General features: G+C 64.3%; 2 protein-coding genes across 2 annotated transcripts in view; both read left to right on the forward strand.

Annotated features, from left to right (window-relative positions):
- The window catches only part of Ano1 (anoctamin 1), a 69,348-nt gene extending 52,694 nt beyond the window's left edge, over positions 1-16,654 (forward strand). Inside the window, exons 18-27 of the mRNA XM_048361454.1 lie at positions 664-865; positions 1,149-1,260; positions 1,870-1,927; positions 4,675-4,775; positions 5,841-5,989; positions 8,824-8,976; positions 12,877-12,929; positions 14,370-14,554; positions 16,034-16,139; positions 16,418-16,654. Coding sequence (XP_048217411.1) covers positions 664-865; positions 1,149-1,260; positions 1,870-1,927; positions 4,675-4,775; positions 5,841-5,989; positions 8,824-8,976; positions 12,877-12,929; positions 14,370-14,554; positions 16,034-16,139; positions 16,418-16,654 — 1,356 coding nt within the window. The remainder of the gene's footprint in view (positions 1-663; positions 866-1,148; positions 1,261-1,869; positions 1,928-4,674; positions 4,776-5,840; positions 5,990-8,823; positions 8,977-12,876; positions 12,930-14,369; positions 14,555-16,033; positions 16,140-16,417) is intronic.
- A 7,391-nt stretch (positions 16,655-24,045) lies between these two features.
- On the forward strand, positions 24,046-26,220 carry Fadd (Fas associated via death domain). Its single transcript, XM_048359756.1, has 2 exons — positions 24,046-24,365; positions 24,856-26,220. Exons 1-2 carry the CDS (start codon positions 24,083-24,085, stop codon positions 25,167-25,169), a joined length of 597 nt encoding a protein of 198 aa, XP_048215713.1. The 5' UTR covers positions 24,046-24,082; the 3' UTR covers positions 25,170-26,220.
- Positions 26,221-26,724: the final 504 nt, after the last annotated feature.

Raw genomic sequence — 26,724 nt, forward strand, 5'->3', positions numbered from 1 at the left:
TCACGGACTTTTCTGCCTAGGCTGGCTTTGAACTGTGATCCTCAGATCTCAGCCTCCCGAGTAGCCGGGATGACAGGCGTGAGAGCCACCGGTGCCAGGTCCCTTTGGGTCTTGGAGTAGTTACTTCCTGGGCGAAGCAGCCTGGACAGGCAGGCAGACAGACGCGACGGGCAGGGCGGAGCTGCCCCCGGGTCCGGCGGGAATCCCGCCTGTGTGGGATTTGCCAGGCCTCGGGTTTGGCTGTCATGGAGAAGCCAGGTTTCTGGTGGCTCTTGGGAAGGCAGAAGAGGGGCCTTGACCCGCCCCCCATCCCGTAGTGCAGCCCACTGCCTCCCGCAGTGCTGGGGTGGGGGCTTGGCCACCCCAAATTAGAGGTGTTCAGCCTGCGCTAGGGCGCCCCGGGACGGTGCTGGGGTGTGAGCGCACTGGGTCCCAGGCCCTGCTAGGGGACGAGGAGGAAGGCAAGTGAGCACTCGCCCCCCCCCCCCCGCCGTGAAGACCCGGCCCTGCGCGGGGTGTCTGCACAGCCTCCCCACTGCCCAGGGTCCTGTCCTCCTCCTGACAGAAGACCTGGCTGGGAGGGGCTGAGCGGAGAGTAGGCGGGCGGCTCCCCTGGAGCCCCGCGTGGCCCCCGCCAAGCTCGCCCCTCTTCCCCCCTCGCAGATCGCCGTGACGTTCGCCATTGTGCTCGGCGTCATCATCTACAGGATCTCCACGGCCGCCGCCTTGGCCATGAACTCCTCCCCCTCCGTGCGGTCCAACATCCGGGTCACGGTCACGGCCACGGCCGTCATCATCAACCTGGTGGTGATCATCCTGCTGGACGAGGTGTACGGCTGCATCGCCCGGTGGCTCACCAAGATCGGTGAGTGCCGCGTGCCAGGGCCCGGGGGCCACGGCGTCCGCCCGCCCGCCCGGGGCCCGATCCCGGGGGCCATGGCGTTCACACCACCCGCCCGGGGCTCGATCCCGGGGGCCACGGCATCCGCCCGCCCGCCCGGGGCCCGATCCCGGGGGCCACGGCGTCTGCCTGCCCGGGGCCCGATCCCGGGGGCCACGGCGTCCGCCCGCCCGCCCGGGGCCCGATCCCGGGGGCCACGGCATCCGAGGCTGCGGCTCAGCCCCCATCTTCCCCCCCACCCCTACAGAGGTCCCCAAGACGGAGAAGAGCTTCGAGGACAGGCTGATCTTCAAGGCCTTCCTGCTGAAGTTTGTGAACTCCTACACCCCCATCTTCTACGTGGCGTTCTTCAAAGGCCGGTAGGGACGCCTCCACCCGGCCACTGCTCCTACACGTGCACACACACACACACACACACACACACACACACACACTCCGCCCTGCCTGGCCCTGTACTAGGGAGGCCCCAAAGTCTGGGTCGGGGTAGGCAGCAGGCTCCTACAGTGTGGGGCTCAGGGACAGCCTGGCTCTGGCTGAGGCAGCAGAATAGCAGAGACCCCCCCCCACCGCAAGACAAGTCAGACCCAGACAGTGGGGACCCCAAGTGGGGAGCCCCTCAGCAGTATGGACCCCAGAGAGACAGTGGGGACCCCAAGCGGGGAGCCCCTCAGCAGGACAGACCCCAGGGAAGACAGACCCCAGACAACAGAGCCCCCAGTTGTGAGGATCCAGGTAGAGGAGCCCCCCCCCCCCCCCGCCAGCAGCGCAGGCCCAGCTCCGGGAGGCAGGGCCCCACCGGGGTTGCGGGCCGCAGGCGAGCGGGCAGGAGGTACAGCAAGCCGGGGGGCCCCGTCCCTAAACGGGACCCGGCTGGAGGAAGGGCTTCCGGAGGCTTCCTCCCGCACGGTCCCCGCGGGTCCCCGCGAGCGCGACGCCTCCTCTTGACTCAAACGCCGCAATCATTCCAGATTCGTCGGTCGCCCGGGGGACTACGTGTACATTTTCCGCTCGTTCCGGATGGAGGAGGTAACGGAGACTCCGCGTCAGCCCTCTGCGTGTGCGTGCGCGCCCCTGTGCCCCACGGCCTTGCTTCTTGTTAGGCGTCTTCTGCTCTCCTCTGGCTTGCGGGGCGCCGGTCTCAGTGTCCACCACAAGATCCCCCCCAAAGTGTGGCCTGCCCCTGTGGCGGGGGGCCCCGCTTCCCGCCTTCCCTTTCTCTGTTCGGCTTGCAGTCTTTCTGTGGTGGGAATGAGTCAGGGAGGAAACCAGAGCTCAGCTCCTTTTTTTGTGTGTTTTTTAATTCATTTGCAATGTCTGTCTCTCTGACCTCAGGCAAGGCGGGCGCGTGTGTGGCTTCTGCCTCCCCCCCCCCCCCCCCCGCGCCTCCACGGGGCGCCGGCACCTTCCTGCCGAGTCGCGGCCCCGGGCTTTGTTTCGCTGTATTGGTCCCACGACCAATGGCTCCGCCAGACCAAGCGCGGACGCGGTGGTTCCAGGTCCCGGGGGAGCCAGCCCTGGTTTCCTCGTGGGGGGAATAGGGGCGCGACCTCCAGGCGGGGACACTGCGGTCGGGGTCCCCAGGGCCGGGTGGGCGTCAGGTCCCCTGTGCCGGGGCTCAGGGAAGGCCCACAAAGTCCCCTCGACGGTCAGCATGGCGTTCTCGTCAGCCGCGGGCCACCCTGCCAGGCGGCGGTGCTTAGAGACCCCGAGGAGGCGTCCCTGTAAGATAAAGCCAAGGACGTGATCTTTGTAATGAAATGATGCCTCCCCGAGACAAACTCTGTAAAAAGAGAGGGGTCCGCGTGCCCCGCGACTCCCCGGCGCCCTTTTGCTTGGGCGAGTCGAGCATCTCACCCCGACGCGCCCGGCTGGAGGCAGGGCTGCGGGCCTGGATGGGGGGGCTGGGGGGGGTTAGCTGCCGGGCTGCGAGGCTCCCGGCTCGCGAGTGCCGTGTCATCGGGCAGCCATGCGGGGGGCTGGTGTGGGCCCGCGCCCGCCGACCCTGGGAAAGGGAGGGGGAGGCTGAGGTGTGCCCTCTCTCCTGCCCGCCCCCCCCCCATGCACTCCTCCGAGCCCCGCTGCCAGGCACCCAGCCCAGAGCTGGGGCTCCTGAAATGACGGAAGCGTGCTCGCTCGCTGGCCAGAGGCCGGAGGTGCGAGGTGAAGGCGTGCCAGGCCTCGCACACGCAGCCTCTGCCACGGACCCACCCCCGCCCGTCCAGTCCCCCCGCCCCTGCTCCCTGCGCTGTCTTCCTTCCGTGTTCTTTCCTCATCAGGACACTAGTTGGCTAGGGCCCGCCCTGCTTCAGCACCTCTTCTTGCTCAGCCACATCTGCAAAGGCCCCTTCTCCAGAAAAGGATCCCACCCCGGGTTCCAGGGAGTCAGGACACAAATCAGCCACAACTCCGGCTGGCTCAATGATGAGCCGGGCTAGCCCCCTGTGGGGCGGAGCTTATGCTGTGGGTGGGGCCATCTCCCTGTGGGCAGAGCCTGGTCCTCTGCAGGGAGGGGCTTATACTGTGGGTGGGGCCATCTCCCTGTGGGCAGAGCCTGGTCCTCTGCAGGGAGGGACTTACACTGTGGGTGGGGCCATCTCCCTATGGGCGGAGCATGGCCCCTGCAGGGAGGGGCTTACACTGTGGGTGGGGCCATCTCCCTGTGGGGGGAGCCTGGTCCCCTGCAGGGAGGGGCTTACACTGTGGGTGGGGCCATCTCCCTGTGGGGGGAGCCTGGCCCCTGCAGGGTGGGGCTTACACTGTGGGTGGGGCCATCTCCCTGTGGGGGGGAGCCTGGTCCCCTGCAGGGAGGGGCTTACACTGTGGGTGGGGCCATCTCCCTGTGGGGGGAGCCTGGCCCCTGTAGGGTGGGGCTTATGCTGTGGGTGGGGCCATCTCCCTGTGGGCGGAGCCTGGCCCCTGCAGGGAGGGGCTTATGCTGTGGGTGGGGCCATCTCCCTGTGGGCAGAGCCTGGTCCCCTGCAGGGAGGGGCTTACGCTGTGGGTGGGGCCATCTCTCTGTGGGGGGAGCCTGGCCCCTGCAGAGTGGGGCTTACACTGTGGGTGGGGCCATCTCCCTGTGGGCGGAGCCTGGCCCCTGCAGGGAGGGGCTTATGCTGTGGGTGGGGCCATCTCCCTGTGGGCAGAGCCTGGTCCCCTGCAGGGAGGGGCTTACGCTGTGGGTGGGGCCATCTCTCTGTGGGGGGAGCCTGGCCCCTGCAGAGTGGGGCTTACACTGTGGGTGGGGCCATCTCCCTGTGGGGGGAGCCTGGCCCCTGCAGGGAGGGGCTTATGCTGTGGGTGGGGCCGTCTCCCTGTGGGTGGAGCCTGGTCCCCTGCAGGGAGGGGCTTACACTGTGGGTGGGGCCATCTCCCTGTGGGGGGAGCCTGGCCCCTGCAGGGAGGGGCTTACACTGTGGGTGGGGCCATCTCCCTGTGGGGGGAGCCTGGTCCCCTGTAGGGTGGGGCTTACACTGTGGGTGGGGCCATCTCCCTGTGGGGGGAGCCTGGTCCCCTGTAGGGTGGGGCTTACACTGTGGGTGGGGCCATCTCCCTGTGGGGGGAGCCTGGTCCCCTGTAGGGTGGGGCTTACACTGTGGGTGGGGCCATCTCCCTGTGGGGGGAGCCTGGTCCCCTGTAAGGTGGGGCTTACACTGTGGGTGGGGCCATCTCCCTGTGGGCGGAGCCTGGTCCCCTGTAGGGTGGGGCTTATGCTGTGGGTGGGGCCGTCTCCCCGTGGGCGTGGCTGATGCGCTCTCCGCCCGCCCCTCCCGCAGTGCGCCCCCGGGGGCTGTCTGATGGAGCTCTGTATCCAGTTGAGCATCATCATGCTGGGCAAGCAGCTGATCCAGAACAACCTGTTTGAGATCGGCATTCCGTGAGTGCAGCGCGGCTTCTGGCGTGGGACACAGGGGAGCGGGGGCTTGGGTCCCCGTTCGGCTTCCGCACCCAGCCTCAGCCAGTGTGGGAATGCCAGGAACGGGGAGGTGGGGGCGTCCTGGAGGGTGAAAGGGGGCCAAGGACCCATGGGGCAAAAGTCACCCCATCGTGGACAAGGAGAGAGGAGAGGCAAGTGACTGGTCCCCGAGCCTGCTGAGGACTTGGGGTACCTACTGCCCCCCTCAGAGCCCCTGGGCTGGCTGCCAGGCTTGTGGGGTACAGGGCCACAGGGCTAAGGGCCATACTCCGTGACCTGTGCCCCAGGAGTCCACCCAGACCAAGGTCCCACCCCTGTTCTCCTGTCCCTGAGCTGGGCCGGGCCACCTGTGGCTCAGGGGGGCGTCTGCCAGCACCCCCTCTGTCTCCTATGAAACCGTCACGGCCACCGCGCCTCCCAGAGGAAGGGCCGAGCGGCCGTGCTCGGGAGACCGGGCAGTGGTCACTATGGAAACCACCGGGCTTGGGGCTGGCTGGGCGTGGTGGCTCACCCCATAATCCCAGCTACTGCGAAGGCAGACCTGGTGAGGATTGCAGCTACGGGCCAGCCTGAACAAAAACCTAGAGCCAGTGGTGGAGCTGTGGCTCCAGTGGTAAAGCACTAGGTTTGAGCAAAAAAAGCTATGGGACAGTACCCAGGCCCCGAATTCAAGCCCCAGGACCAGCACCAAAGTCTAGGTCTCCATCTCAAAGAACAAGCCAGGTGTGGTGGTGCACATCTGTAATTCCTGCTGTGCGGGAGGTCCCGGGAGGAGAAGGGGTGTCTGAGGCTGACCTGGGCAAAAACCCAGGACTGGATCTGAAAAATAACTGACAGGAAAGAAGGCTGCAGGCCTGGCTCGCAAGGTAGAGCTCCCGCCTGGCAGACTCAAGGCCCTGCGTTCCAACTGTGGCGCAAGCGGAGTGGAGAGGGGGAGGGGGAGGGGAGGGGAGGGACCGGTCAGCGTGGCCTCGAGGCCGGGCCCCAGCCCGCCCGTGCCCCCCGACGCGCGCGTGTCTCCCGCAGGAAGATGAAGAAGTTCATCCGCTACCTGAGGCTGAGGCGCCGCAGGGCGGCGGACCACGAGGAGCACGTGAAAAAGCAGCAGCAGCGCTATGAGGTCGACTACGACCTGGAGCCCTTCGCCGGCCTCACGCCCGAGTACATGGAGATGAGTGAGTGAGAGGGCTGAGGGACCCCGCCCCCGCCCGGGGGGCCCCCAGAGGGCTGGCTGAGGGACCCCGACCCCGCCCGGGGGGCCCCCAGAGGGCTGGCTGAGGGACCCCGCCCCCGCCCGGGGGGCCCCCAGAGGGCTGGCTGAGGGACCCCGCCCCCGCCCGGGGGGCCCCCAGAGGGCTGGCTGAGGGACCCCGACCCCTCCCAAGGGACCTCCAGAGGGCTGACTGTGTGACCCCGACCCCTCCCAAGGGACCTCCAGAGGGCTGACTGTGTGACCCCGCCCCCGCCCGGGGGGCCCCCAGAGGGCTGGCTGGGGGACCCCGACCCCGCCCGGGGGGCCCCCAGAGGGCTGGCTGAGGGACCCCGACCCCTCCCAAGGGACCTCCAGAGGGCTGACTGTGTGACCCCGCCCCCGCCCGGGGGGCCCCCAGAGGGCTGGCTGAGGGACCCCACCCCCGCACGGGGGGTCCCAGCCCCCAGAGGGCTGCTGAGTGACCCCAACCCCTCCCAAGGGACCTCCAGAGGGCTGACTGTGTGACCCCGACCCCTCCTAGGGGCCCCCAAAGGGCTGGCTGTGTGATCCCCGACCCCTCCCGGGGGGCCCCGGCCCCCAGAGGGCTGTGTGACCCTCTGAGCCCTCTGGCAGCATCCATGTGCCATGGGGGCCTGATGCCAGCAGCTCCTCTCTCGCTGCCCCCCTAAGCCAGGGCTTTGCCCCCCCCCTCAGCTGCTAAGCCCCTCTCTGGCCTAGGCCCCACTGCCAGGCACTTCTTCCACCCCAAGGCCCTTAAGGAGGCCCGCCCTGAGCTCCCCACGCCTCCCCCCAGCCACCCTGAGCTCCCCACTCCCCTCCCGCCCGCCCTGAGCTCCCCAGGGTGGCACAGAGACCCAGTGGAGACCCTAAGATTGGGCCTTGCCACCTGCAGTCACGCACGCGGGCCCGCTGCGCAGAGATGGCACGGAGCCCCTGTGCGGGCCGTGGGGAGGGCCGGGGCGGCCCCCGCGGCTCCTGGGCGGCGTTGACCCTGTCCTCTCCACGGTGGCAGGCGGACCCCTGACACGCAGCTCGGACCACACGGGGCCTTTGCACCGGCTGTGGCCCTGCTGGCGCGCGCTCCCCCAAGTATAAGCGGGGTTCTCCCTGTCCAGGACTCTGTTCCGAGTTGCCCCCGGCAGGGAGCTTTCCTGAGCAGCCCCCCCCCCCCGTTCTGCCCCTCCCCCCACCCCCCACCCCCATCCAGGCCAGGTCCGCAGCAGTGCGCAGAGCGCGCTCGGTGGAGAGGTGAGCGGGCCCGGGGGACCGGCGCCACGCCCTCCGCCTCCGTGGGCGGGCTCTGGGAACGCTGCTCTCACACTCGCGCCCGCGCGCACACCCGCGGCGCCAGCTCCTCGGGCCCCGGGTGAAAGGGCCGGCGTGCGAGGCCAGCCCGGGCAATAAATGGCACGAGACGCTACCTGAAAACCCAATTCAAAGCAGCAAGCGGCTGCGCCCGAGGCTCGGGCCTGCCGTCCCGGCCACCCGGGAGGCGGAGGAGGGGAGGCCGAGGGGCGGAGGGCAGGACAGCAAGCACCCAGGCCCTGTGCACACGCGCACGCGCACACACACAGACCACGCGGGGGGGCCGGCCTGGGAGCCTGCATTTCTCTCGAGCCCCGAAGGCGGCTGCCATGCCCGCGGCGCGCCGCAAGCCTCTCAGCTGGAGCCACGGTTGCTTCGGCTTCCGGGCGCCCGCGGGGACCCCGCCGTGCCCGCCCCGGGGGCCCCTGCGTGCTTTCCCACCCCTGCCGCGGGCTGCGGGTGATTGGCACCTCAGCACCCACGCTGCACCCCGGCTTCTCTGCCAGCCTGAGGCGTGCGCCATGGGCCAAACGGGGAAGACCCAGGGTCCCCACAGGCCCCTCGCCCCCCCCCCCGCTCTCCTCGCTCACTCAGTGGGGGACAAGCCAGCACTGTCCCTGGGAAGTGGGGGCCCCCACCCGGCAGCCCCGCCCGCGGGTCAGGAAGCCAGGGAGACTCCTGGGGACACCTGGCTCCCACGGTGCCCGCCCCTCCCCCCGGGGCTCACAAAGGCCCCACTCAGCCGGCAGGGCGCAGGGGGACACTCTGCTGCCTTCCTTATTTACCAGCTGGCAAGGAGCACCCAGCGCCGCTCCTCCCGTGACCTCTCCCTGACCTTGCCAGAGCCCAGGCCGGGCCCGGCGCCCCACCCGGGGCCGGCGAAGCCCCAGAGCCAGGCCGGCCCGGAGCGCGGCTGCCCGTGCACCCCGCAGGCCTCTGGGAGAAATCCGGGGCTTCCAGGGAGGGGGTCAGCCCTCTGCACAGAAGGACAGAGCCACAACTGGGACCCCTCCCCAGGCCAGCGTGGAGGGGGCAGGCCAGTCCGAGCAGGACGCCGTCCCCACGGGAGAAGACTGACCCCCAGAGTCGGGGGTCAGCGGCTCACGCCTGTCATCCCAGCTACTCCGGTGGCCGAGATCTCAGGGTTGCAGTTGGAAGCCAGCTAGGGCAGGCAGGTCTCCGACACTCGGATCTCCAGTTAACCACTGAGCTGCGTCAGCCTTGAAGGACAAAGCCAAGGCACAATGCCCAGGCCCTGAGTTCAAGCTCTGGCATTAAGACACACACACAAGATGAGACCTAGAGGAGATGGGCGGCCGTGACTCAAGGGTCGGGCCCTGAGATTCGGGGCGGCGTCCCGCTTGTGTCTCTCCTGGTGCGGAGGTCGCCCAGGGCCTTGGTGTCTCTTGTTGGGCCCCAGGCCCGCGCGGGTGGGCGGGGTCCCCCACGTGGCTGAGCCCCGGCTCTCCCCTCCCCCCCCCGCCCCCGCAGTCATCCAGTTCGGCTTCGTCACGCTGTTCGTGGCGTCCTTCCCGCTGGCCCCGCTGTTCGCACTGCTGAACAACATCATCGAGATTCGCCTGGACGCCAAGAAGTTTGTCACCGAGCTGCGGAGGCCGGTGGCCGTCAGGGCCAAGGACATCGGTGAGTGGGCCCGAGGGCCGGCCGGGAAGGACGGCGTGGGGTGCGGCCGGAGCCGGCCTCGTGGGGCCGGGGGGGCACCCCACGGGCTTTGTGCTCAGACAAGGATCTGTGGACGTCTTTTCTACACCCGTCCCCAGCTCCCGTGCCCACCGGGCCTGGTCAGGGGGCGGAGGTGGGAGGGGACGGAGGGGGAGGGGGCGGGGGCGGAGGGGGAGGCGCGGGCAGCTCAGGCCTCTCATCCCAGCTGCTCAGGAGGCTGAGCTCTGAGGATCGCAGTCCGAGGCCAGCCCCAGCCGGAAAGTCCGTGGGACCCTTATCTCCAGTTAGCCACCGGAGCACCGGCAGTGGAGCTGCGGCTCCAGTGGTAGAGTGCCAGCGGTGAGCGGCAAGGCAAAGGGGCAGCGCCCAGGCCCTCGGTTCCAGGCCCAGGGCCGCGCGCGCCCGGTCGAGCAGCCGCGCTGAGGCCCAGGGTACCGTCCAGATGAGCGGGTGGCCGGGCGGGCGGGGCGGCAGACCCCCGCGCGAGCCTCGGCCGGAGCCGGCAAGGACGGGGCGGCCGGCCCCGAGAGCACGCCCACTTCCCGAGCTCCTCTGTAGCCCAGACTTAGAGCAGCACCTTTGTGCTGATTCTTGGACTAAAGCGAAGCGTGAACTGTTCAGCCGGGGTGCCAGTGCCTGGCTGAGGAGGGTCTCTGGGCCGAGCTCTTGCCCACTGCGGTGCTCCTTCCCGGGGCGTCTCCAGTCCCGGACGTCGGGGTCCCCGTGGGCATGCCCAGATCCTGCCATCTGTGCGCTCCGCCCTGGTTGGCAGCTCCTCGGCCAGTGGTGATGTTACCCCCCCCCCCGGGTGACCAGACACCCACCGCTTGGTGTCACCGTCCTCCCGATGGCGCCGGCAACGTGCCGCCCCCCAGACACCTCCAAACCGCAGCGACCCTATCCGCTTGCTCCCACGGCCCCATGTCTGGGCCTCGGGGCCTGCGGAGAGAGGCCCCGAGATGGGGTGCTGTGTGGGGGACGAGGCCCCGGGCAGCAAGAACACCCATGATCCCATCTCCAATCTGAACGCCTTCCAAAACCCAGGTCCCTCGGGGCCCTCCCCAGGCAGAGGCCCCGCCCACTCGTGGTCATGTGAGCCCTCCCGCCACACCCCTAACTGGCCGGGAGGAGGAGGGGCGCCGGGCGGGCTGCACCCCGCAGAAGGCACCCTAAAGCACACACCGGGCAGCTCACCCTGTAATCTGTGCTGCCCGGGAGGCAGTTCAAGGCCAGCCTGGGCAGGAAACTAAACAAACATCACGAGACCCCCTCAGTCAAGAGCGGGGGTGCCTCTTGTCCTAATTACCGGGGATGGATCACGCCCGGGCACAAGCCTGGCGAGAAGATCCCCCCCCCCCGAAAACAACAAGCCCAAAGACTGGAGGTGTGGACCAGCAGTAAGAGCACCTGATGAGTGAACTGCAGGCCCTGGGTTCAGAACCTCAGTCCACGTATGTGTGTATATGTTATATATATAATACACACACACACACACACACACACGTGAATCCGTGCTTGGCTGAAGGACCGGACAGCAAGTGGACCCGGGCTAGGTCAGGGCCTCGGAAGCCAAGCACAGTGCCCACCTAGCATCCCATCAGCCCCCCCACACACACCCTGAAGACCACCTCAGGAGCTGGGTCCAACCCCAGCGTTCCCTGAGAGAGTTTTGCTTTTTGGGGTTTTGGGGGGTTTTTGTCAGTCGTGGGGCTTGAACTCTGGGCCTGGGCTCTGTCCCTGAGCTCTTCAGTTCAAGGCTAGCTTTCAACCACTGGAGCCACAGCGCCACTTCCGGTTTTCTGGTGGTTCCTTGGAGATCAGAGTCTCACAGACTGTCCTGGCTTTGAACCCTGGTCCTCAGCTCTCAGCCCCCCGAGTCGCTGGGATGACAGGCGGGAGCCACCGGCTTCCCTGCGCGTTGTCGGCCTTGGACTCTCGGAGGGACTCGGGAGGAGCCCGGGCCGCCAGTCCCCAGCCGCTGCCCAGACTGGGAGTCTGCGGCCAGGCAGCACCGAAGCGCTGGGCCTCCCCCCGGAATAGCACACCTGAGGCAGCCGGGCGCCAGGCCGGGGGCCCCACGGGCCGTCCTCCCCTCAGCCCTCCCCCACGGGCAGGTGTCCGCCGGCCGGCCTGGGCCCCATGGGCGTCCCGAAGCTGCCCGGCGCCCCCTGGCGGCCTCCAAACGCTTGGCGCCTCACCAGGGTGGCCCCGGGCCCCGCGGGGCGGGCGGGCAGCCCTGCAGCCGGCTCCCCGGCCAGCCTGGGCCGTCTGACTCGGGGCTGCTCGTCTCAGAGATCGGCCGCCGCTTCCGGCTTCCTGCCTGCCGCTCGCGGGCCTCTGCGTCTGTCACACGCTTGCGTGTGGACTCCTGGCCTGGAACCTTTCGCTCAATGGGCTTTTGTGTTCCTCCTCTGATCCGTGCGGGCCTCGGGCCAGCGGCCCAGGACGCGGCGCCCCGCGGCCTCTGTGACCTGCAGCCCAGGGGCTGTGGCTGAGGACGGCCCCGCCCCCAAGTGCAGGTGCCCCGGGCTCTACTCCACAGCCAAGTGGGGCGGGCACAGCCCGTCCCTGCAGGACCACGGGGCGGGGGGGGGCACAGCCCGTCCCTGCAGGACCACGATGGGGGGGGGGCACAGCCCGTCCCTGCAGGACCACGGGGGGGGGGGGGCACAGCCCGTCCCTGCAGGACCACGGGGGGGGGGGGGCACAGCCCGTCCCTGCAGGACCACGGGGGGGGGGGCACAGCCCGTCCCTGCAGGACCGCGGGGGGGGGGGGGCACAGCCCGTCCCTGCAGGACCGCGGGGGGGGGCACAGCCCGTCCCTGCAGGACCACGGGGGGGGGGGCACAGCCCGTCCCTGCAGGACCACGGGGGGGGGGCACAGCCCGTCCCTGCAGGACCACGGGGGGGGGGCACAGCCCGTCCCTGCAGGACCACGGGGGGGGGGCACAGCCCGTCCCTGCAGGGCCACGGGGGGGGGACACAGCCCGTCCCTGCAGGACCACGGGGGGGGGGCACAGCCCGTCCCTGCAGGGCCACGGGGGGGGGGGGACACAGCCCATCCCTGCAGGACCACGGGGGGAGGGGGCACAGCCCGTCCCTGCAGGGCCACAGGGGGGGGGGGACACAGCCCATCCCTGCAGGACCACGGGGGGGGGGGGGGCGCATCTATATATGAAGACCGGGCTCTAGGCCGCCAGCCTGGGGGACGCTGACCCCTGCTCTCTGCGTGCACCCCTGGGCCGTGGGGAGTCAGATGCCGCCCCTCACCACACCCCCCAGGCCGTGGGGGGGAGGCACCGCCCTCACCATGTCCCCCCGCCCCCCCCCCCAGCTCTTCCCAAGCACTTCTTGGACGCCGGGCCTCCAGTCCCATGGGATGGGATTTTTATCTTTTGTTTTTTGCGCCAGTGCTAGGACTGGAACTCGGGGCCCTGCTGCTGTCCCGTAGCTTGTTCCCTCGAGGCGCGCGCTCCCCCGTTTGAGCCGCAGCTCCAAGTCCAGCTATTTGCTGGTTAATTGGAGATGAGAGTCCCGCGGGCTTTCCTGTCCAGGCTGTGTGCAGGGCACCGCCTCTGCGGGGCGGCCGGGCGCCTGGACTGAGGGGTCTCGCGTGCGAGATGGGGGGGGCAGCAGGGCGCGCCTGGACTGAGGGGTCTCGCGTGCAAGATGGGGGGGCGGCCGGGCGCCTGCACTGAGGGGTCTCGCGTGCGAGATTGGGGGACGGCCGGGCGCCTGGACTGAGGGGTCTCGTGTGCGAGATTGGGGGGTGGCAGGGCGCCTGGACTGAGGGGTCTCGCGTGCGAGATGGGGGGGCGGCAGGGCGCCTGGACTGAGGGGTCTCGCGTGCTTCGCCCCCAGGCATCTGGTACAACATCCTCAGCGGCATCGGGAAGCTGGCCGTCATCATCAACGTGAGTGACCGGCGGCCTCAGCCGGGATGGACGGCGGGCAGTCCAGCTCCTCCCTGGGCCGTGGGTTCTGTCCCCGCGCCTGGTCTCTGCCGTCCTCATGGTGGGACGTCGTGCTTCAGAACACCCCAGCCTGCCTGGGCCCCAGGTCCCTCCCTGCCCCGAGTCCTCAGAACACCACAGACCAGAGATGGGGGAAGCAGGCCCTGGCGGCTCGCGCCTCCTCCCCCAGCTAGTCGGAAGGCTGAGATCTGAGGATCATGGTTCAAAGCCAGCCCAGGCAGAAAAAGTCTGAGCGTCTTATCTGCAGGTAACAGGCAAAAAGCCAGAAAGGCTGTGACTCAAGCAGTAAGCGGGAAAGCTAATGGACAGTGCCCAGGTCCTAAACTGAAGCCCCAGGACTGGCACGAGAGAGAGAGACAGAGACAGACAGACAGACACACACACACACAGAGTGAGAGAGATGGAGAGAAACCAGAGAAGAGACAAATGGTGGGAAGGGACAGACAGGAAGGAAAGAAAGATAGAAACCCGTCCTTGCATGTTCACAATGCGTGCCGCTCTCTAAAGAAGCTTTAGGAGGTGCCAAGGCCCTTCTGCGCCCGCCCTGGGGAGAGCGGCCCTTAGCCCTGTCCCTGGCACCGCACACCGCGAGGCTCCTGCTGCCCCGCTCTGCCCAGGCCCGCGGCCCAGGCCCGCAGAGCCTCCGCCAAGGCCGCCGCTGCGGCCAGCCGACCGCCAGAGGCCTTCCCGACTCGGCGCTACAACCCCGGCCCGGCCCCTCTCCAGAGCCCAGCCCCGCACCCGGGCCCCACCAGACCCCAGGGCCCCACTCCCACACCCCCCCTTGCACCCTGAGCTGGGTCTAGGCCCCAGAGGCGGGCGCCTTGTGCCCGGTGGGCAGGCAGCTCCCCAAAGCGATGTCCTCAAGCCTGGGGTACCCGCTCACAGTGAGACCCCGCGACTCCATGCCCTCGGCCGGGGGCTCAGGACCGCCGGACACCGCCTTTCCCTCCTGCCAGCCCCAGCCCGGCCCCCCTGAGGCTTTGAGGCCCCCCGAGGGCGTGCCTGCACCAACGCGGGCCGGGAACTCCGGGGGCCACGCACTCACCCCCGCCCGCAGTCCTGAGAGCCCCCCCCCCCCGGCAGCAACTGCCCCAAGGCTAGCGGCCAGCCGGAAGCTGTCAGGCTTGAGGTCCCCCTGGCCCCCCAGTGCAGGCTGGGTTCCGGAACAAGAACTAGGCCATCCCGGCTGTTTGTCGGCCTGTTCACGCAGAGAGGCCAGGCGCTCTGTCCCAGGCCGCACAGCCGTCATCGGGGTAACCGGCACTTGCCTACCCCATGGGCCGTCCCTGCTCCCCCGGGGCTGGGGCGGGGCCACGGGCCGCCTGGCCCTCCCCGGCTCCCGGGACAGGCCGCCCTGACCCCATCCTGCCCCGCCAGGCCTTCGTGATCTCCTTCACGTCCGACTTCATCCCGCGCCTGGTGTACCTGTACATGTACAGCCAGAACGGGACCATGCACGGCTTCGTCAACCACACCCTCTCCTCCTTCAACGTCAGCGACTTCCAGAACGGAACAGCGCCCAACGACCCCCTGGACCTGGGCTATGAGGTCCAGATCTGCAGGTACGCTCCAGAGGCCACGGGCGGGTTGCGGGGAAGGCCGGGCTTTGAGCCAGGACCGTTGACAGGACAACTCCAAAAGCTGGGTACCGCAGCTCGCATCTGTCGCTACCCGGGGGGCAGAGATTGGGAGGCTTGTGATTTAAGGCCGGCCCAGACGCGAAGCTCCAGAGACCATGCCTCAACCAATAAGATGCCGACCATAGAGACGCGGGTCCGTTATCCCAGCTACAAACGCCCACTGCTAGAAAAGAGGGAAGGGAGGGGAGGGGAGGGAGGGGAAGAGAGAGGAGGGGAGGGGAGGAGTTGCTGGGTGTGTTGGTGACAGTGGGATTATTGGAGGCCAGGCTAGACCACATAGCAAGATCCTGTCTCAAAAAAAGAAAACAATCTACTTATTGCGATTTCAAAGTTTGAACACACGGGCGCTACCCCCAGTTTGTAACAGTGTAGCGCTCCAGATTCCCCCATAAATTGAGAGCACGCTAAGTGCATGGAATCCCTCCCCTCACATCCCCCCCCCCCCCCCCGCATTGTTAAGTCCCAGCTGTAAGCGTGGTTTGCTGTTGAGCGCCCACTCCAGGGTGGCTGAGCCCCATGAGCCCACGCCTGCCCAGGAGACCCCGGGGGGGGGGGGGGAGACCTCACCCTCTGCCGCGCCCGCGACGGGGCGTGTTACGAGGAGGAAGCAGTCACCCCAGCTGCCCCGGAGCCTGAGATCTGAGGGTCAGGGTTCCGAGCCAGTGTGGGCAGAGAGGGCGGTCACCAGCGAGCCGGCCGGAAGCTGGAAGCGAGGCGAGCTCAGGGACGGCGCCCAAGCCCCGAGTCCAGGCCCCCGTCCTGGCCCGGTGCAGAGGGGGAAGGGGCTGGAGGGGAGCCGGCCCTGTGTGGGTGAGGGGGGCAGAGAACCGGCAGGGAGCCCGGGAAGGCGGAGGGGGCGCGGGCCCGTGGTCCCAGCGCGCCGCAGAAACTCCACATCCTACCTGAAAAAGGAGGCTACGGAAGAAGGGCCTGGGGTTTGGCTGGGGCCTGGGAGGAGCGGGAAATGGGGCCCAGTCTGAAAGTGGGCTTCCCCGGGGAACATGTGTGCACATGTCCAAGGGGGGGAGCCAGCCCCCGGGACGCCCGGCCCCCCCTCACGGCCGCCCCGAGGGAGGGCGCGGGTGGACGGGCAGTTCTGTGGAACCGGGGCTTCCGGCCTGGGGGCCCCACCTCTTGGGACCTGCCGGGTTCAGGGGAGACCCCTCTGCGGGAGAAGTCTGCCCCGCCTCTCTGCCTTGATGACTGTTACCAAGTCCCTGGGCCCTGCGAACCCCGCCCAGCATGAAGACACCCCTGGGGGGGGAACCCCTGCCCCAGGGCACGGGCCCAGGCCAGGCTTGAGAAGCTTCTCTCTGGGGCCGCCCGGCACCCGCAGGCGCCTGTGCCCCTGCCCCCCCCCCCCCCCGTGAGCGCCCTCAGCTCCCCCCTCCCCCCCCCCAGGTACAAAGACTACCGGGAGCCGCCGTGGTCGCAGCACAAGTACGACGTCTCCAAGGACTTCTGGGCCGTGCTGGCCGCGCGGCTGGCCTTCGTCATCGTCTTCCAGGTGTGTGGCGGGGGGGCACGAGCCACCAGCCCCCCCCCCCGAGCTCAGGGGCCCCCGGAGGCCCGGGCTGTGCCCCGAGAGCCCGAGAAGGGCACCCGCCCCGGCCCCGCGCGCGGCCCGACCCGAGAGGACCCCAGGGCAGAAGGGGAGAGAGGGGCTTCGGGCTCCTTTATCGAGGGCCCCCCGCGGGAGGGAGCCCCTGCCACTGCTGCTCTGGGTAGAGCAAGGGGCCGGGCGCCCCGGTGACCCCCCCTCCCGCCCGCCCCCTTCCCCCCCAGAACCTGGTGATGTTCATGAGCGACTTCGTGGACTGGGTGATCCCCGACATTCCCAAGGACATCAGCCAGCAGATTCACAAGGAGAAGGTGCTGATGGTGGAGCTGTTCATGCGCGAGGAGCAGGGCAAGCAGCAGCTGCTGGACACGTGGATGGAGAAGGGCTGCCGGCGAGAGGGCCGGTGCAACAACCACTCGCCCGCGCCCCGAGTCCTCGAGCACCCCGGGGGCGCCCCCTAGCCGCGGGCCGGCGCTCCCCGCCCCCCGGGGCCCCGCGGGGCCCGTGCGCTCGGCGCGCGCGACCACTGTGTTCTGGGGGGGACTTTTCTTCTGTTTATTTGTTTCCTTGTTTTTGCACAAAACCATTACGCAGGGAGATCTTCTTTATCTGTAGTTTCCGAGGTGGACGGGAACGGCGGCTGGCTGCCGGTGAGCGAGCGGGGAGGCGGCGCGTCTCTCCCGCCGCGGGAAGAGGGCCGGGACCCCCCAGACCCTCCCCGGTCTGATGCCGTGAGAGGAACCCAACGCGCAGCACGCAAAGCTCGGACAGCCACGGCTCGGGGAGCAGAGACGCCGAGAGGGAGGAAAGGGCGATGGAAAAGAAGTGAAGAGAAGAAGGGAGAAGGCATCAAAGGCGCGGAGTGATCTGAGGGCCGTCGCCTGCCGCTAGGAAAAGCAAACCAGGTGGCTTTCCATCGCCTCGTCCCCCCTGAGTTCACGAGCCGGGACGTCGGGCTTGAGGAAGTGGACCGGTCCGCGTGGACGGCTTGCCGTGTCCTCCAGGCTTGGAGGAGGAAGGGGGGTGGGGACCGCCGTCCTTGACGAACCAGCGTCTGGCCCTTGGTGAGCCCGCAAAATCGTGTCCGCTCACCTCGGAGCCCACCCTCCCCTGGTGGGAAAAGACGGGGTGGCAGGGAGCGGGCGGGGCGGGGGACACCCCCTAAAAGGCCACTTCTAGAGGTTCAAGGGTTTCACAAAGTCCCAAAGCTTCCGTGGGTCTGTTCAAAGCTTTAACCTATTTATTGGTTGTTGGTTTGTTGGTGGTTTGTTTTTTTCTTTTAAATCAGTGGTGTGGTGGATTTGAGGATTTTTTTTTCCCCTTAGTTCAGGGTGGAAGGAATTTATTAGTCAACTAGATACTCTTGACAGGAATTTCAAATACTGTTACTACCAAAGATTTTTATTAATAAAGGCTTCTATTTTGCTAATCCTCTTCTATATTCTATACATGCCCTCCTACTTCCTCACAGATGGTTACCACGGGGCACTTGGCCTTTTTAAAGCTTTACAAAACAAGTCTCCTCTGTGCTCTAGATTAGCCAGGGGTGCTAAGCAATCCTCTGAAATCTCTCCAACACCGGAGAGGCCTGGGAAGCTGAGTCAGCACCGGGGAGGCCGCCCGGTGCGTCCCCCACGCCACCGATCACGGATTGCCACGTTCCCGTTCCCGTCCCCACCCGACCCGCCGGGAGCCAGCCCTCAGCGCCGCCCCCTCCCGCTCCGCTCGAGTCCCGCAGCCCGGGGCTCCGTCTCCTGTACAGTCAATAGTTTCAAGTGAAGTTTTGTACATACATGTTGTATCAAAAAAAAATGAGGTGATTACCAAAAATCCTTTTATGAAGACCATTTTTTAAAAGAGAAAAAACAGAATAATGTACAACAAATCCACAGAAGACTGTGGCTGAACGTTCGTTTAAATAAATTTGAATACACGATGCTCTCTGCCCTCGGCTTTTGTCCAAGAAAACTCGCGAGCTCGTCCCCGGGGGCCTGGCCGGTGGCGGGGTCGGCACGGCGAGCTGGGAGAGAATGTCCTGGGGCTCGTCTCCCCGCGTGTTCACGCGTGTGTACATGCGCCTGCCTGCACACACACGCGTGTACACGTTTGTGTTGGCTTGTGTCTGAGCTGTTTCTGTGCCTCCTGTACGAGTGAATGCCTCTGGTTTGTGGGTTTGTGTACAGAACGTGTACATTTGCTTGTGTGTGAACACGTGCGTCGTTGCTCTGTGGGTCCGCGTGTCAGTGTGTGTGCCTGTGTGTGCATTTGTGTGTGCATGGCTTTGTGAAGCACCCAGGTGGACTTGTGGATTTGCCTCCGCTGTGTGTGTACATGGTGTATTGGTGCTTGTATAGTTGCATGTGCACACTTGCAAACCTGTCTGTTTTGTGTGTGTGTGTGTGTGTGTGTGTGTGAGAGAGAGGGAGGAGGGATTGTCGTCCTGCCTTCCCAGAACCTCTGTCACAGCCTTCAAACCCAGGCCACTGACCCCACATCCCAGCAGACTGCTATTTACGGTTCATAGAACTCAAATTCCCCAAAACCTTTTGAGGAACAGCCTTGGGGTGCCAGGATTTTCCTGAGAGGAAGCTCGCCCTTCAGCGGGGGACATCCTCCCCCACAGCTTCTGGGGTGATGCCGAGGTTCACACTGGCACGCGGGGAGGGAGGCGCCCCAGGCCAGCGGCGGCCCGCCTGCCCGTGGTCAATGGCCGTGGTCAACGGCGTGGTTCCAAAGCCAGACACTCCCTCGGGTGCACAGAGGCCCAGGAAGGACGCCCCCATGGCCAGCGTGCGGGCCCCTCCCCAAGGGGCCCCAGGAGCCCACACACTGGGGTCTCTGGCTCCGCTTAGCACACGTGGGCCCCAGGCCCCTGGCGTTGACAAGTCCGGGACGCCGTCTCCTAAACATGCCCGTTGCTGCTCCGCGGAGCGCGTGCTCAGCGCCTGCTACCGGGAGGCACGGCGGGAGAGCAGGGCCGAGCCGTGGGGCTCACGCCTGTCACCACAGCTACTCGGGGGCCAGAGCCAAACATCTTTATCTGAAGCCAGCTCAGGCGGACAAGCCCATGAGACTCATCTCCAGCTCAGCAGCCCAAAGCCAGCGGGTGGGGCCTGGGAGCGTGGCTTGGCGGTAGAGAGCTTGCCTAGCACACAGGAAGCCCTGGATTCGATGGATGGGTGGGTGGATGAGTGGTTGGATGGGTGGTTGGATGGTGGACGATGGGAGGGAGGACGGAGGGACGGGTGGATGGTGGATGGATGATGATGGATGGATCAATGGGTAGATGGATGATGGGAGGGAGGACGGAGGGAGGGGTGGATGGTGGATGGATGATGATGGATGGATCAATGGGTAGATGGATGATGGGAGGGAGGACGGAGGGCGGAGGGATGGGTGGATGGTGGGTAACGGATGGATCAATGGGTGATGGCAGCTAGGCCGCTCTGCTTTCGGGCTTCAGGGCCTCCGGATTGGGCCGGCCCGTGTGCTGGTGTGAGAGGAAAGGGTTGGTGGGAGACACCCTGGGGCCCCCGGCCGCACGAAGCCAGGCCCCGGCCCGCTCACGGCTCACAGACGTGACCGCTGACGCTTGTTGCGGAAGTGGCGCCCTGGACGGCCCAGGCAGCCGCATGGCGAGCCCCGCCCACGGCATGGCGCCCGCGGGCCAGGCCACAGAGAGAAGGGGGCTGGGCCGAGTCATGGCCTCTTCCCTTCCTTCCCATCCCCTCCCCTCCTTTGCCTCTCCAATCCTTTCTTGCATTCCTCTCCCTGTATCTCCCCCTCCCTCTCTGTCCTCCCTCCTTCTCTCCCCCTCTCCTCTTTCTCTCTCTGTCCTTTTTTTTTTCTTCTGTCAGCTGTGGGGCTCAAACTCTGGGCCCGGGCCCACTCCCCGAGCTACCAGTTTGCGCCACAGTGCCACCTCTGGTTTTCTGGTGGTCCGCTGGAGAGAAGAGCCTCACAGACTTTCCTGCCCCGGCTGGCTTTGAACTGTGATCCTCAGATTTCAGCTCCTGAATATCAGCTGGGATGACAGGCGTGACCCACCAGCGCTGGGCTTTCTGTCCTCACTTTCTTTCTTTATTTCTGCCAGTCCTGGGGCTTGAACTCAGGACCTGGCTTCTTTTTGCTCAACTACCACTCGAGCCGCAGCACTACTTCTGGCTATTTCTGTGTGTGTGGTGCTGAGGAATCGAACCCAGGGCTTCATGCGTGCTAGGCAAGCGCTCTGCCGTTCAGCCACGTTCCCAGCCCCCCATCCTCACTGTTAATGACACTAGACCTACATATCATAAGGTACGGCACATCGACTTCTGCCAAGACACAGCTTCTCCAGAGCCTCACACAGTGGCCCTTTGCATCACCCCGAAACCTCCGTTGATTTCTCCCCAGAAGCCCAGCGGCCGGTCTCCTCCCGCTGGTGGCTGCCGCCCTCTGCCGGTGTCCTGGAGAGCTGCACGCGCCCCTGTGCGGTGCCGGCCGCCCTGCAGGTCAGAGACGCCACGGGCGGGACTCACGGCACGGCCGGCCCGCCCTCCTGCGGACAGACGCCACCGCCACCTTCTCCTGGGGCAGGAGGCCCTATCTGGACTTCCAGGGGCAACGGTGGGCCAAGTTCTCAGGCGGCCATGTCCCCAGGTGTCCTTCACAGCACTCGAGGGGATGGGGTCTGCTCACATAAGCCCCGGGTTGGGGGGGGGGGCTCTCCTCCCAGGCCTGCATCTGAAATAGAGAGGAAGGGAGGGAGGGAGGGAGGGAGGGAGGGAGGGACAGAAAGAAGGAAAAAGAAAGAAGAAAGGAGAAGGGAGGAATAAAGAGAAAGGAAGTGTTGTAGGGAGCGGAGCTGACTCCATCTCGACTAGGGAAACATGGTAGGAAATGTTGGGGGGCAGGAGATTAGGTCAACCTGACCCCAGAATTCTTCTTCTGTAAACTCCAAGTAGACCCAAGCCTATCACCATGCACCAAGATCAACTCAAAATGGATCAAGGACCTCAATATCAGACCCGAATCCTTGAAACTACTGAAGGACAGAGTAGGAAAGACACTAGAACTTACAGGCACAGGAAGGAACTTCCTGAATAGAGTCCCAGGGGCACAACAGATAGGGGAGAGACTCGACAAATGGGACTACTACAAATTAAAAAGTTTCTGCACAGCTAAGGACATAGCCACCAAAATAGAAAGACAGCCAACCATATGGGAAAGGATCTTCACCAGCACAGCAACAGACAAAGGCCTGATATCTGTCATCTACAGAGAACTCAAAAAACTAAGCCCCTCCAAGCCCAGAAAACCAATTAGGAAATGGGCAAAGGAGCTAAAGAGAGAGAGAAGAGAGAAAAATGGCAAAGAATCATATGAGGAAGTGTTCAACATCCCTGGTAGTAAAGGAAATGCAAATAAAAACAACCCTGAGATACCACCTCACCCCAGTTAGAATGGCCTATACTCTGAACTCAGGCAACAACAAATGCTGGAGGGTGTGCGGGGAAAGAGGACCCCTTCCCCATTGTTGGTGGGAGTACAAATTAGTACAACCACTTTGGAGAACAGTATGGAGGTTTCTCAAAAAGCTCAATATAGACCTACCTTATGACCCAGCCATACCACTCCTAGGCATCTATCCTGAACAGCAAACTCCAAGATATCAAAAAGGCATTTGTACTTCCATGTTTATCGTGGCACAATTCACAATAGCCAAAATATGGAAACAACCCAGATGCCCCTCCACAGACGAATGGATCCAAAAAATATGGTACCTATACACAATGGAATACTACATAGCGATTAGGAATGGTGGAATATTGTTATTCGCAGGGAAATGGTCAGAACTCGAACAAATAATGTGGAGCGAGACAAGCCTAGAACACAGAAAACAAGGGGGCATGATCTCCCTGATATATGACTGTTAAGATGGGGTGACGGAGAGACAGTAGAGACCACGTCTGTGAAACCAAAAACTGCTTGTCAAATGGTATTTCCCACAGGTTTGGGTCAGCGACCCAACATTATGTAACTAAAACCAAACAACTACTCAACATATAAAGGTCAAAAAGTGACCTCTCAGTGGATCACAATAGCTCAATAGCTATGTATGTACGTTCCTATAAGACTACTGTCGACATATTGTCTAATGTCGACATTACATTTAAAGCCTAGGCGAATTTTCTTTGGCGTAGGCCACGTGGCTACTGTATATGTTCTTGGTACATTGTGTATTGTATATATGTCTACCTGACCTAGGGAAGGGAAAGAAAAACAGGGCGTAAGATATCACAAGAAATGTACACACTGCCCTACTATGTAACTGTACCCTTTTTGCACAACACCTTGTCAAAAAATTTGTGTTCAATTAATAAATAAATTAAATTTTTTTTAAAAAGAACAGAGCTGGCCCTACAGCAATAAAATTGTAATCTTTAGAATTTTTTCCAGAAATGATTCCCGATTCTACCAGATTAAAAAAATCATTTAGTTTGCCATTTGACAAGAGCCATTTATATAACTATGAGTTTTAAAAACGAAGTGTACATATGCCACTGTAGAGTTTTAAATATACTAATCTATGGTAATAGCATGTGGAATAAAGGTGTGACATCTCTCGGCAAACTGAGGCAGGAAGTGCACTAATTCTAAGACAGTCTGGTAAAATTATTAGTGAGATACTGCCTCAAAGTAGTACTTGATTAAATCATTCTGTGAGATATTAATTTGGAAACTAATCATTGTAGCCAAATTCCTTCCATACAGAAAATGTAAGCATTTTTAATCAGATACATAAGTAACAACTTTATGTATTGCTGCATCCTGTTGGCTTCTTTATTATATATAATATATACTTATATATTATATATTTTTATTATATATAATAAAATTATAGAAAAAAATTAAAAATTCAAAAAACAAAAACAAAACAAAAAAAAAAAAGAAATGTACCCATGGCCTTACGTATGACACTGTAACGCCTCTGTACATCACTTTGACAATAAATAATTATTATTTTTAAAAAAATTCTTCTTCTGTAAATGACTTGCTTGTTGCTTGCTCTGCCCCCTGCGCCGAGCCCCGGCTGGCGCAGCTGCGCTCTTACCTTTATAAGCCCCAATCTGAGGCCTGCTGGGGGGGACGGGGCCCCAATCTGAGGCCTGCTGGGGGGGGCACGGGGCCCCAATCTGAGGCCTGCTGGGGGGGGACGGGGTCCCAATCTGAGGCCTGCTGGGGGGGGGCACGGGGCCCCAATCTGAGGCCTGCTGGGGGGGGACGGGGTCCCAATCTGAGGCCTGCTGGGGGGGGACGGGGTCCCAATCTGAGGCCTGCTGGGGGGGACGGGGCGGCGCCCCGAGTGCGCGCTGCGGCCCTGGCCCGGCAGCCCGCCTTATGCTTCCCCAATAAACCCATCTTTTTGCTTGAGACTGTCTCTGAGCCGTGGGCTCCTGGGGAGGGGGGGGGCGTGGACCCTACCCCCACACACACCCCGCACCCCGTAACAGGAAGGAGGGAGGGAGAGGAGGAGGGAGCCCGAGCCCCGGGCCTGGCACGCGCGCGGGCACACCCCCTCCCCCTCCCCCCACATTGATGTCTATTGTTATTGTTATTATTATTATCATTATCCCCAGGCCCTGCACACCGCAGGGCCGCACGCGCCCCACCCGTGGAGCCGGGCCCGGGGAGCGGCCTGCGCGCCCCGCCGAGCCGGGGGCTCCGGGTCGCGCGAGCTCTCGGCAGGGCGCATGCGCACCCGGCGCCAGCCCGGGCGGAAACCGCGCCGCTCGCCCGCGGGGCGCATGCGCGGGGCGCCGGGCTCTCGCGAGACGCGGAGCCGGGCGGCCCGCGGCGGCTTCCGGGGGCGGTGGCGGTGGCGGGGCCCGGGCGGTCCCCGCGCCGCCATGGACCCGTTCCTGGTGCTGCTGCACTCGGTGTCGGCGGGGCTGACGAGCGCCGAGCTGACGGAGCTCAAGTTCCTGTGCCTCGGGCGCGTGGGCAAGCGGAAGCTGGAGCGCGTGCAGAGCGGCCTGGACCTCTTCACGGTGCTGCTGGAGCGGGGCGACCTGGAGCCCGCGCGCCCGGGCCTGCTGCGGGAGCTGCTCGCCTCGCTGCGCCGCCACGACCTGCTGCGGCGCCTGGACGACTTCGAGGCGGGGGCGGCGGCGGCGGCGCCGGGGGCCGCAGGTGGGCGCCGGGGCCCCGGGGGCGGGCGCGGGCCGGCTCCCCGAGGCCCCGAAGGCGGGGCAGGCAGGTGTCCCCGCGGGGCCACACTCCCGACGGGCCGGGCCCGCCTTGTTCCTTCCCGCTCCTCTTGGCTAAGTCAGTCCGGGCCGCCATTGTCACCGCCCCCCCCACCCCCCGTGTACCTTGTGAGGCCCATCAAGGCCTTCACTGAGAGTTAGTACTCAAGGCTCCCGAGGACCCCACCCAGCCCACCAGGGTGAGATGTAAGGGCAGCCCGGTTTTCTTTTTCCCGCTCACACCCTCTTCCCCTGGCCTAGGCAGTCAGCTTACAGTGACTCAGAAGGGGTGGGCCGGAGCAGGGCCTTAGTGCGGCAGCCTGCCCACGTGGCCCTAGGTCAGCTCTGTGCACCCCGTGGAGGTGGAGGGTGCCCTGCCCCTCCACAAGTCTCCAGATCCCCCCCCTGTGAGTCGCCTGCTCTTTTCCTCCTAGACCTGCGTGCGGCCTTTGACATTGTCTGTGACCACGTGGGGAGAGACTGGAGAAGACTGGCCCGGCAGTTGAAGGTTTCGGACACCAGGATCGATGACATCGAGGAAAGGCACCCCCGCAGCCTGACGGAGCGCGTGAGGGAGTCGCTGAGGATCTGGAAGGACGCCGAGAGGGAGAATGCCACCGTGGCCCTCCTGGTGGAGGCGCTGAGGGCCTGCCAGATGAACCTGGTGGCTGACCTGGTGGAGGAAGAGCAGCAGGCCCAGGCGTCCAGAAACAAGAGTGGGGCTGCGTCCCCGATGTCATGGGACTGAGACGTGCCCACCTTGGAAGTTCCTTGATGGGCCTGCCACTCCTCGTGTGGACTTGGTTCCACCAAAGACAGCCACCTTCCTTGGCAGCTCAGCACCTCACAGACTTAGCTGGACTACGGCACATCGGACTCTTGAACTCACGTCAGTCTGCTGCTGTCCCCCCAGCTGGCCTTGGGGTGTTCTCTTCCCTCAGGCCATGGGCAGATCTGACTGCAGGTTTGGGTGGCCTCCTGGTCTGGGAGTGAGGACATCCACACAGCTCATGATCTCTGAGCAAGTGGTACCCCTGAGGTTTGCCAAGCAGGGACAGGAGTGGCTGTGTGAGGATTGGGGGCCTCGTCTCCCTGATCAGTTCCATCGTTGGCTCCGTCAAGGGCTCTGATCCCTGGGGTTGTATCAGAATCCCAAGTGCTGCCTCCCTGGAGCCCTCTGCCACAGGGTTCCTGTTTCCAACAAGGACTCAGTCCCACATCCTCTGAGGTGCCAGTGCCACTCCACTCGTGCCTTATCCCCGGAAGCCCGCTGGGAGCTCGCCCCTGGTGTGGATAAGGAGAGGAGCTTCCTAAGAGCTCACTCCCCCCAGCAGTGGGCACTGACCCTGTCATACAGGGTACCTTGCTACCTGGGACAAGCCAGACAAACGTCCTGAGTGCCAGCAGTGACCTAGGGTTTTTCAAACTGTAGACAAAGCCCTACAGAGCACTGTTCCACTGAGGTAGGACACGAGCCTTAAAGGCCCTCCAGACCCCGGACCTGCCCTGTGACCTCACCCTGCCAGGACAAGGCTTTATGGTGAGTCCCAGGACAGGGAGGAGATGGGCAGCCCCTGGCAGCCAAGCCAAAGAGCAGAGGGATGGGCAGACTTGTATACACCTCCCCTTCAAGATGGCGCTCAGGCACCACCGCCATTCTGGCACTGTGCAAAAGGGAAAGGTGAATAGAAGAAGCGCCGAGACCCAGGTGTGTTGGCGAATGCCTGTAATCCCAGCATTGCAGAGACAGAAACGGGCAGATTGCCGACCCTGGCTACATAGCAGGATCATGGGTCAAAGCAAGCACACTTGGTCAGGCACTGGTGGCTCACACCTGTGATCATAGCTACTCAGGAGGCTGAGATTGGAGGATCACCGTTTGAAGCCAGCTCAGGCAGGAAAATCTGTGAAACTTCATCTCCAATTAACTATCAAAAAAGCCCAAAGTGGAGCTGTTGACTCAAGTGACAGAGCACCAGCCTTGAGCACCGAAGTTGAGGGACAGCATCTAGGCCCTGAGTTCAAGCTCCAGGACCAGCACAAAAAAAAAAAAGTGTGTGTTCCTCTCTAATCCCGTAGTTTGTGTTTCTGGTAGTCTGGGGTTCACGTGGCAACTGGGATTCGAGGCACACCCCGCTCCTGCACCCAGGTGTCGCTCACAGGGGCATCCAGCCTGGCACAGAGAGGCCGCTCCCCTGGGCCTTGCAAGCGCCCGTCTGTTCACCCTGCCGCCCGCTCCGGGCGCCCTCCCTGTCCGCCTCAGAACCACGGCCCACGCCGCCCGCCCGCGCCCTGCCCCCTCT

Source organism: Perognathus longimembris, chromosome 13 (genome assembly GCF_023159225.1).
Source record: "Perognathus longimembris pacificus isolate PPM17 chromosome 13, ASM2315922v1, whole genome shotgun sequence".
NCBI lineage: Eukaryota > Metazoa > Chordata > Mammalia > Rodentia > Heteromyidae > Perognathus > Perognathus longimembris.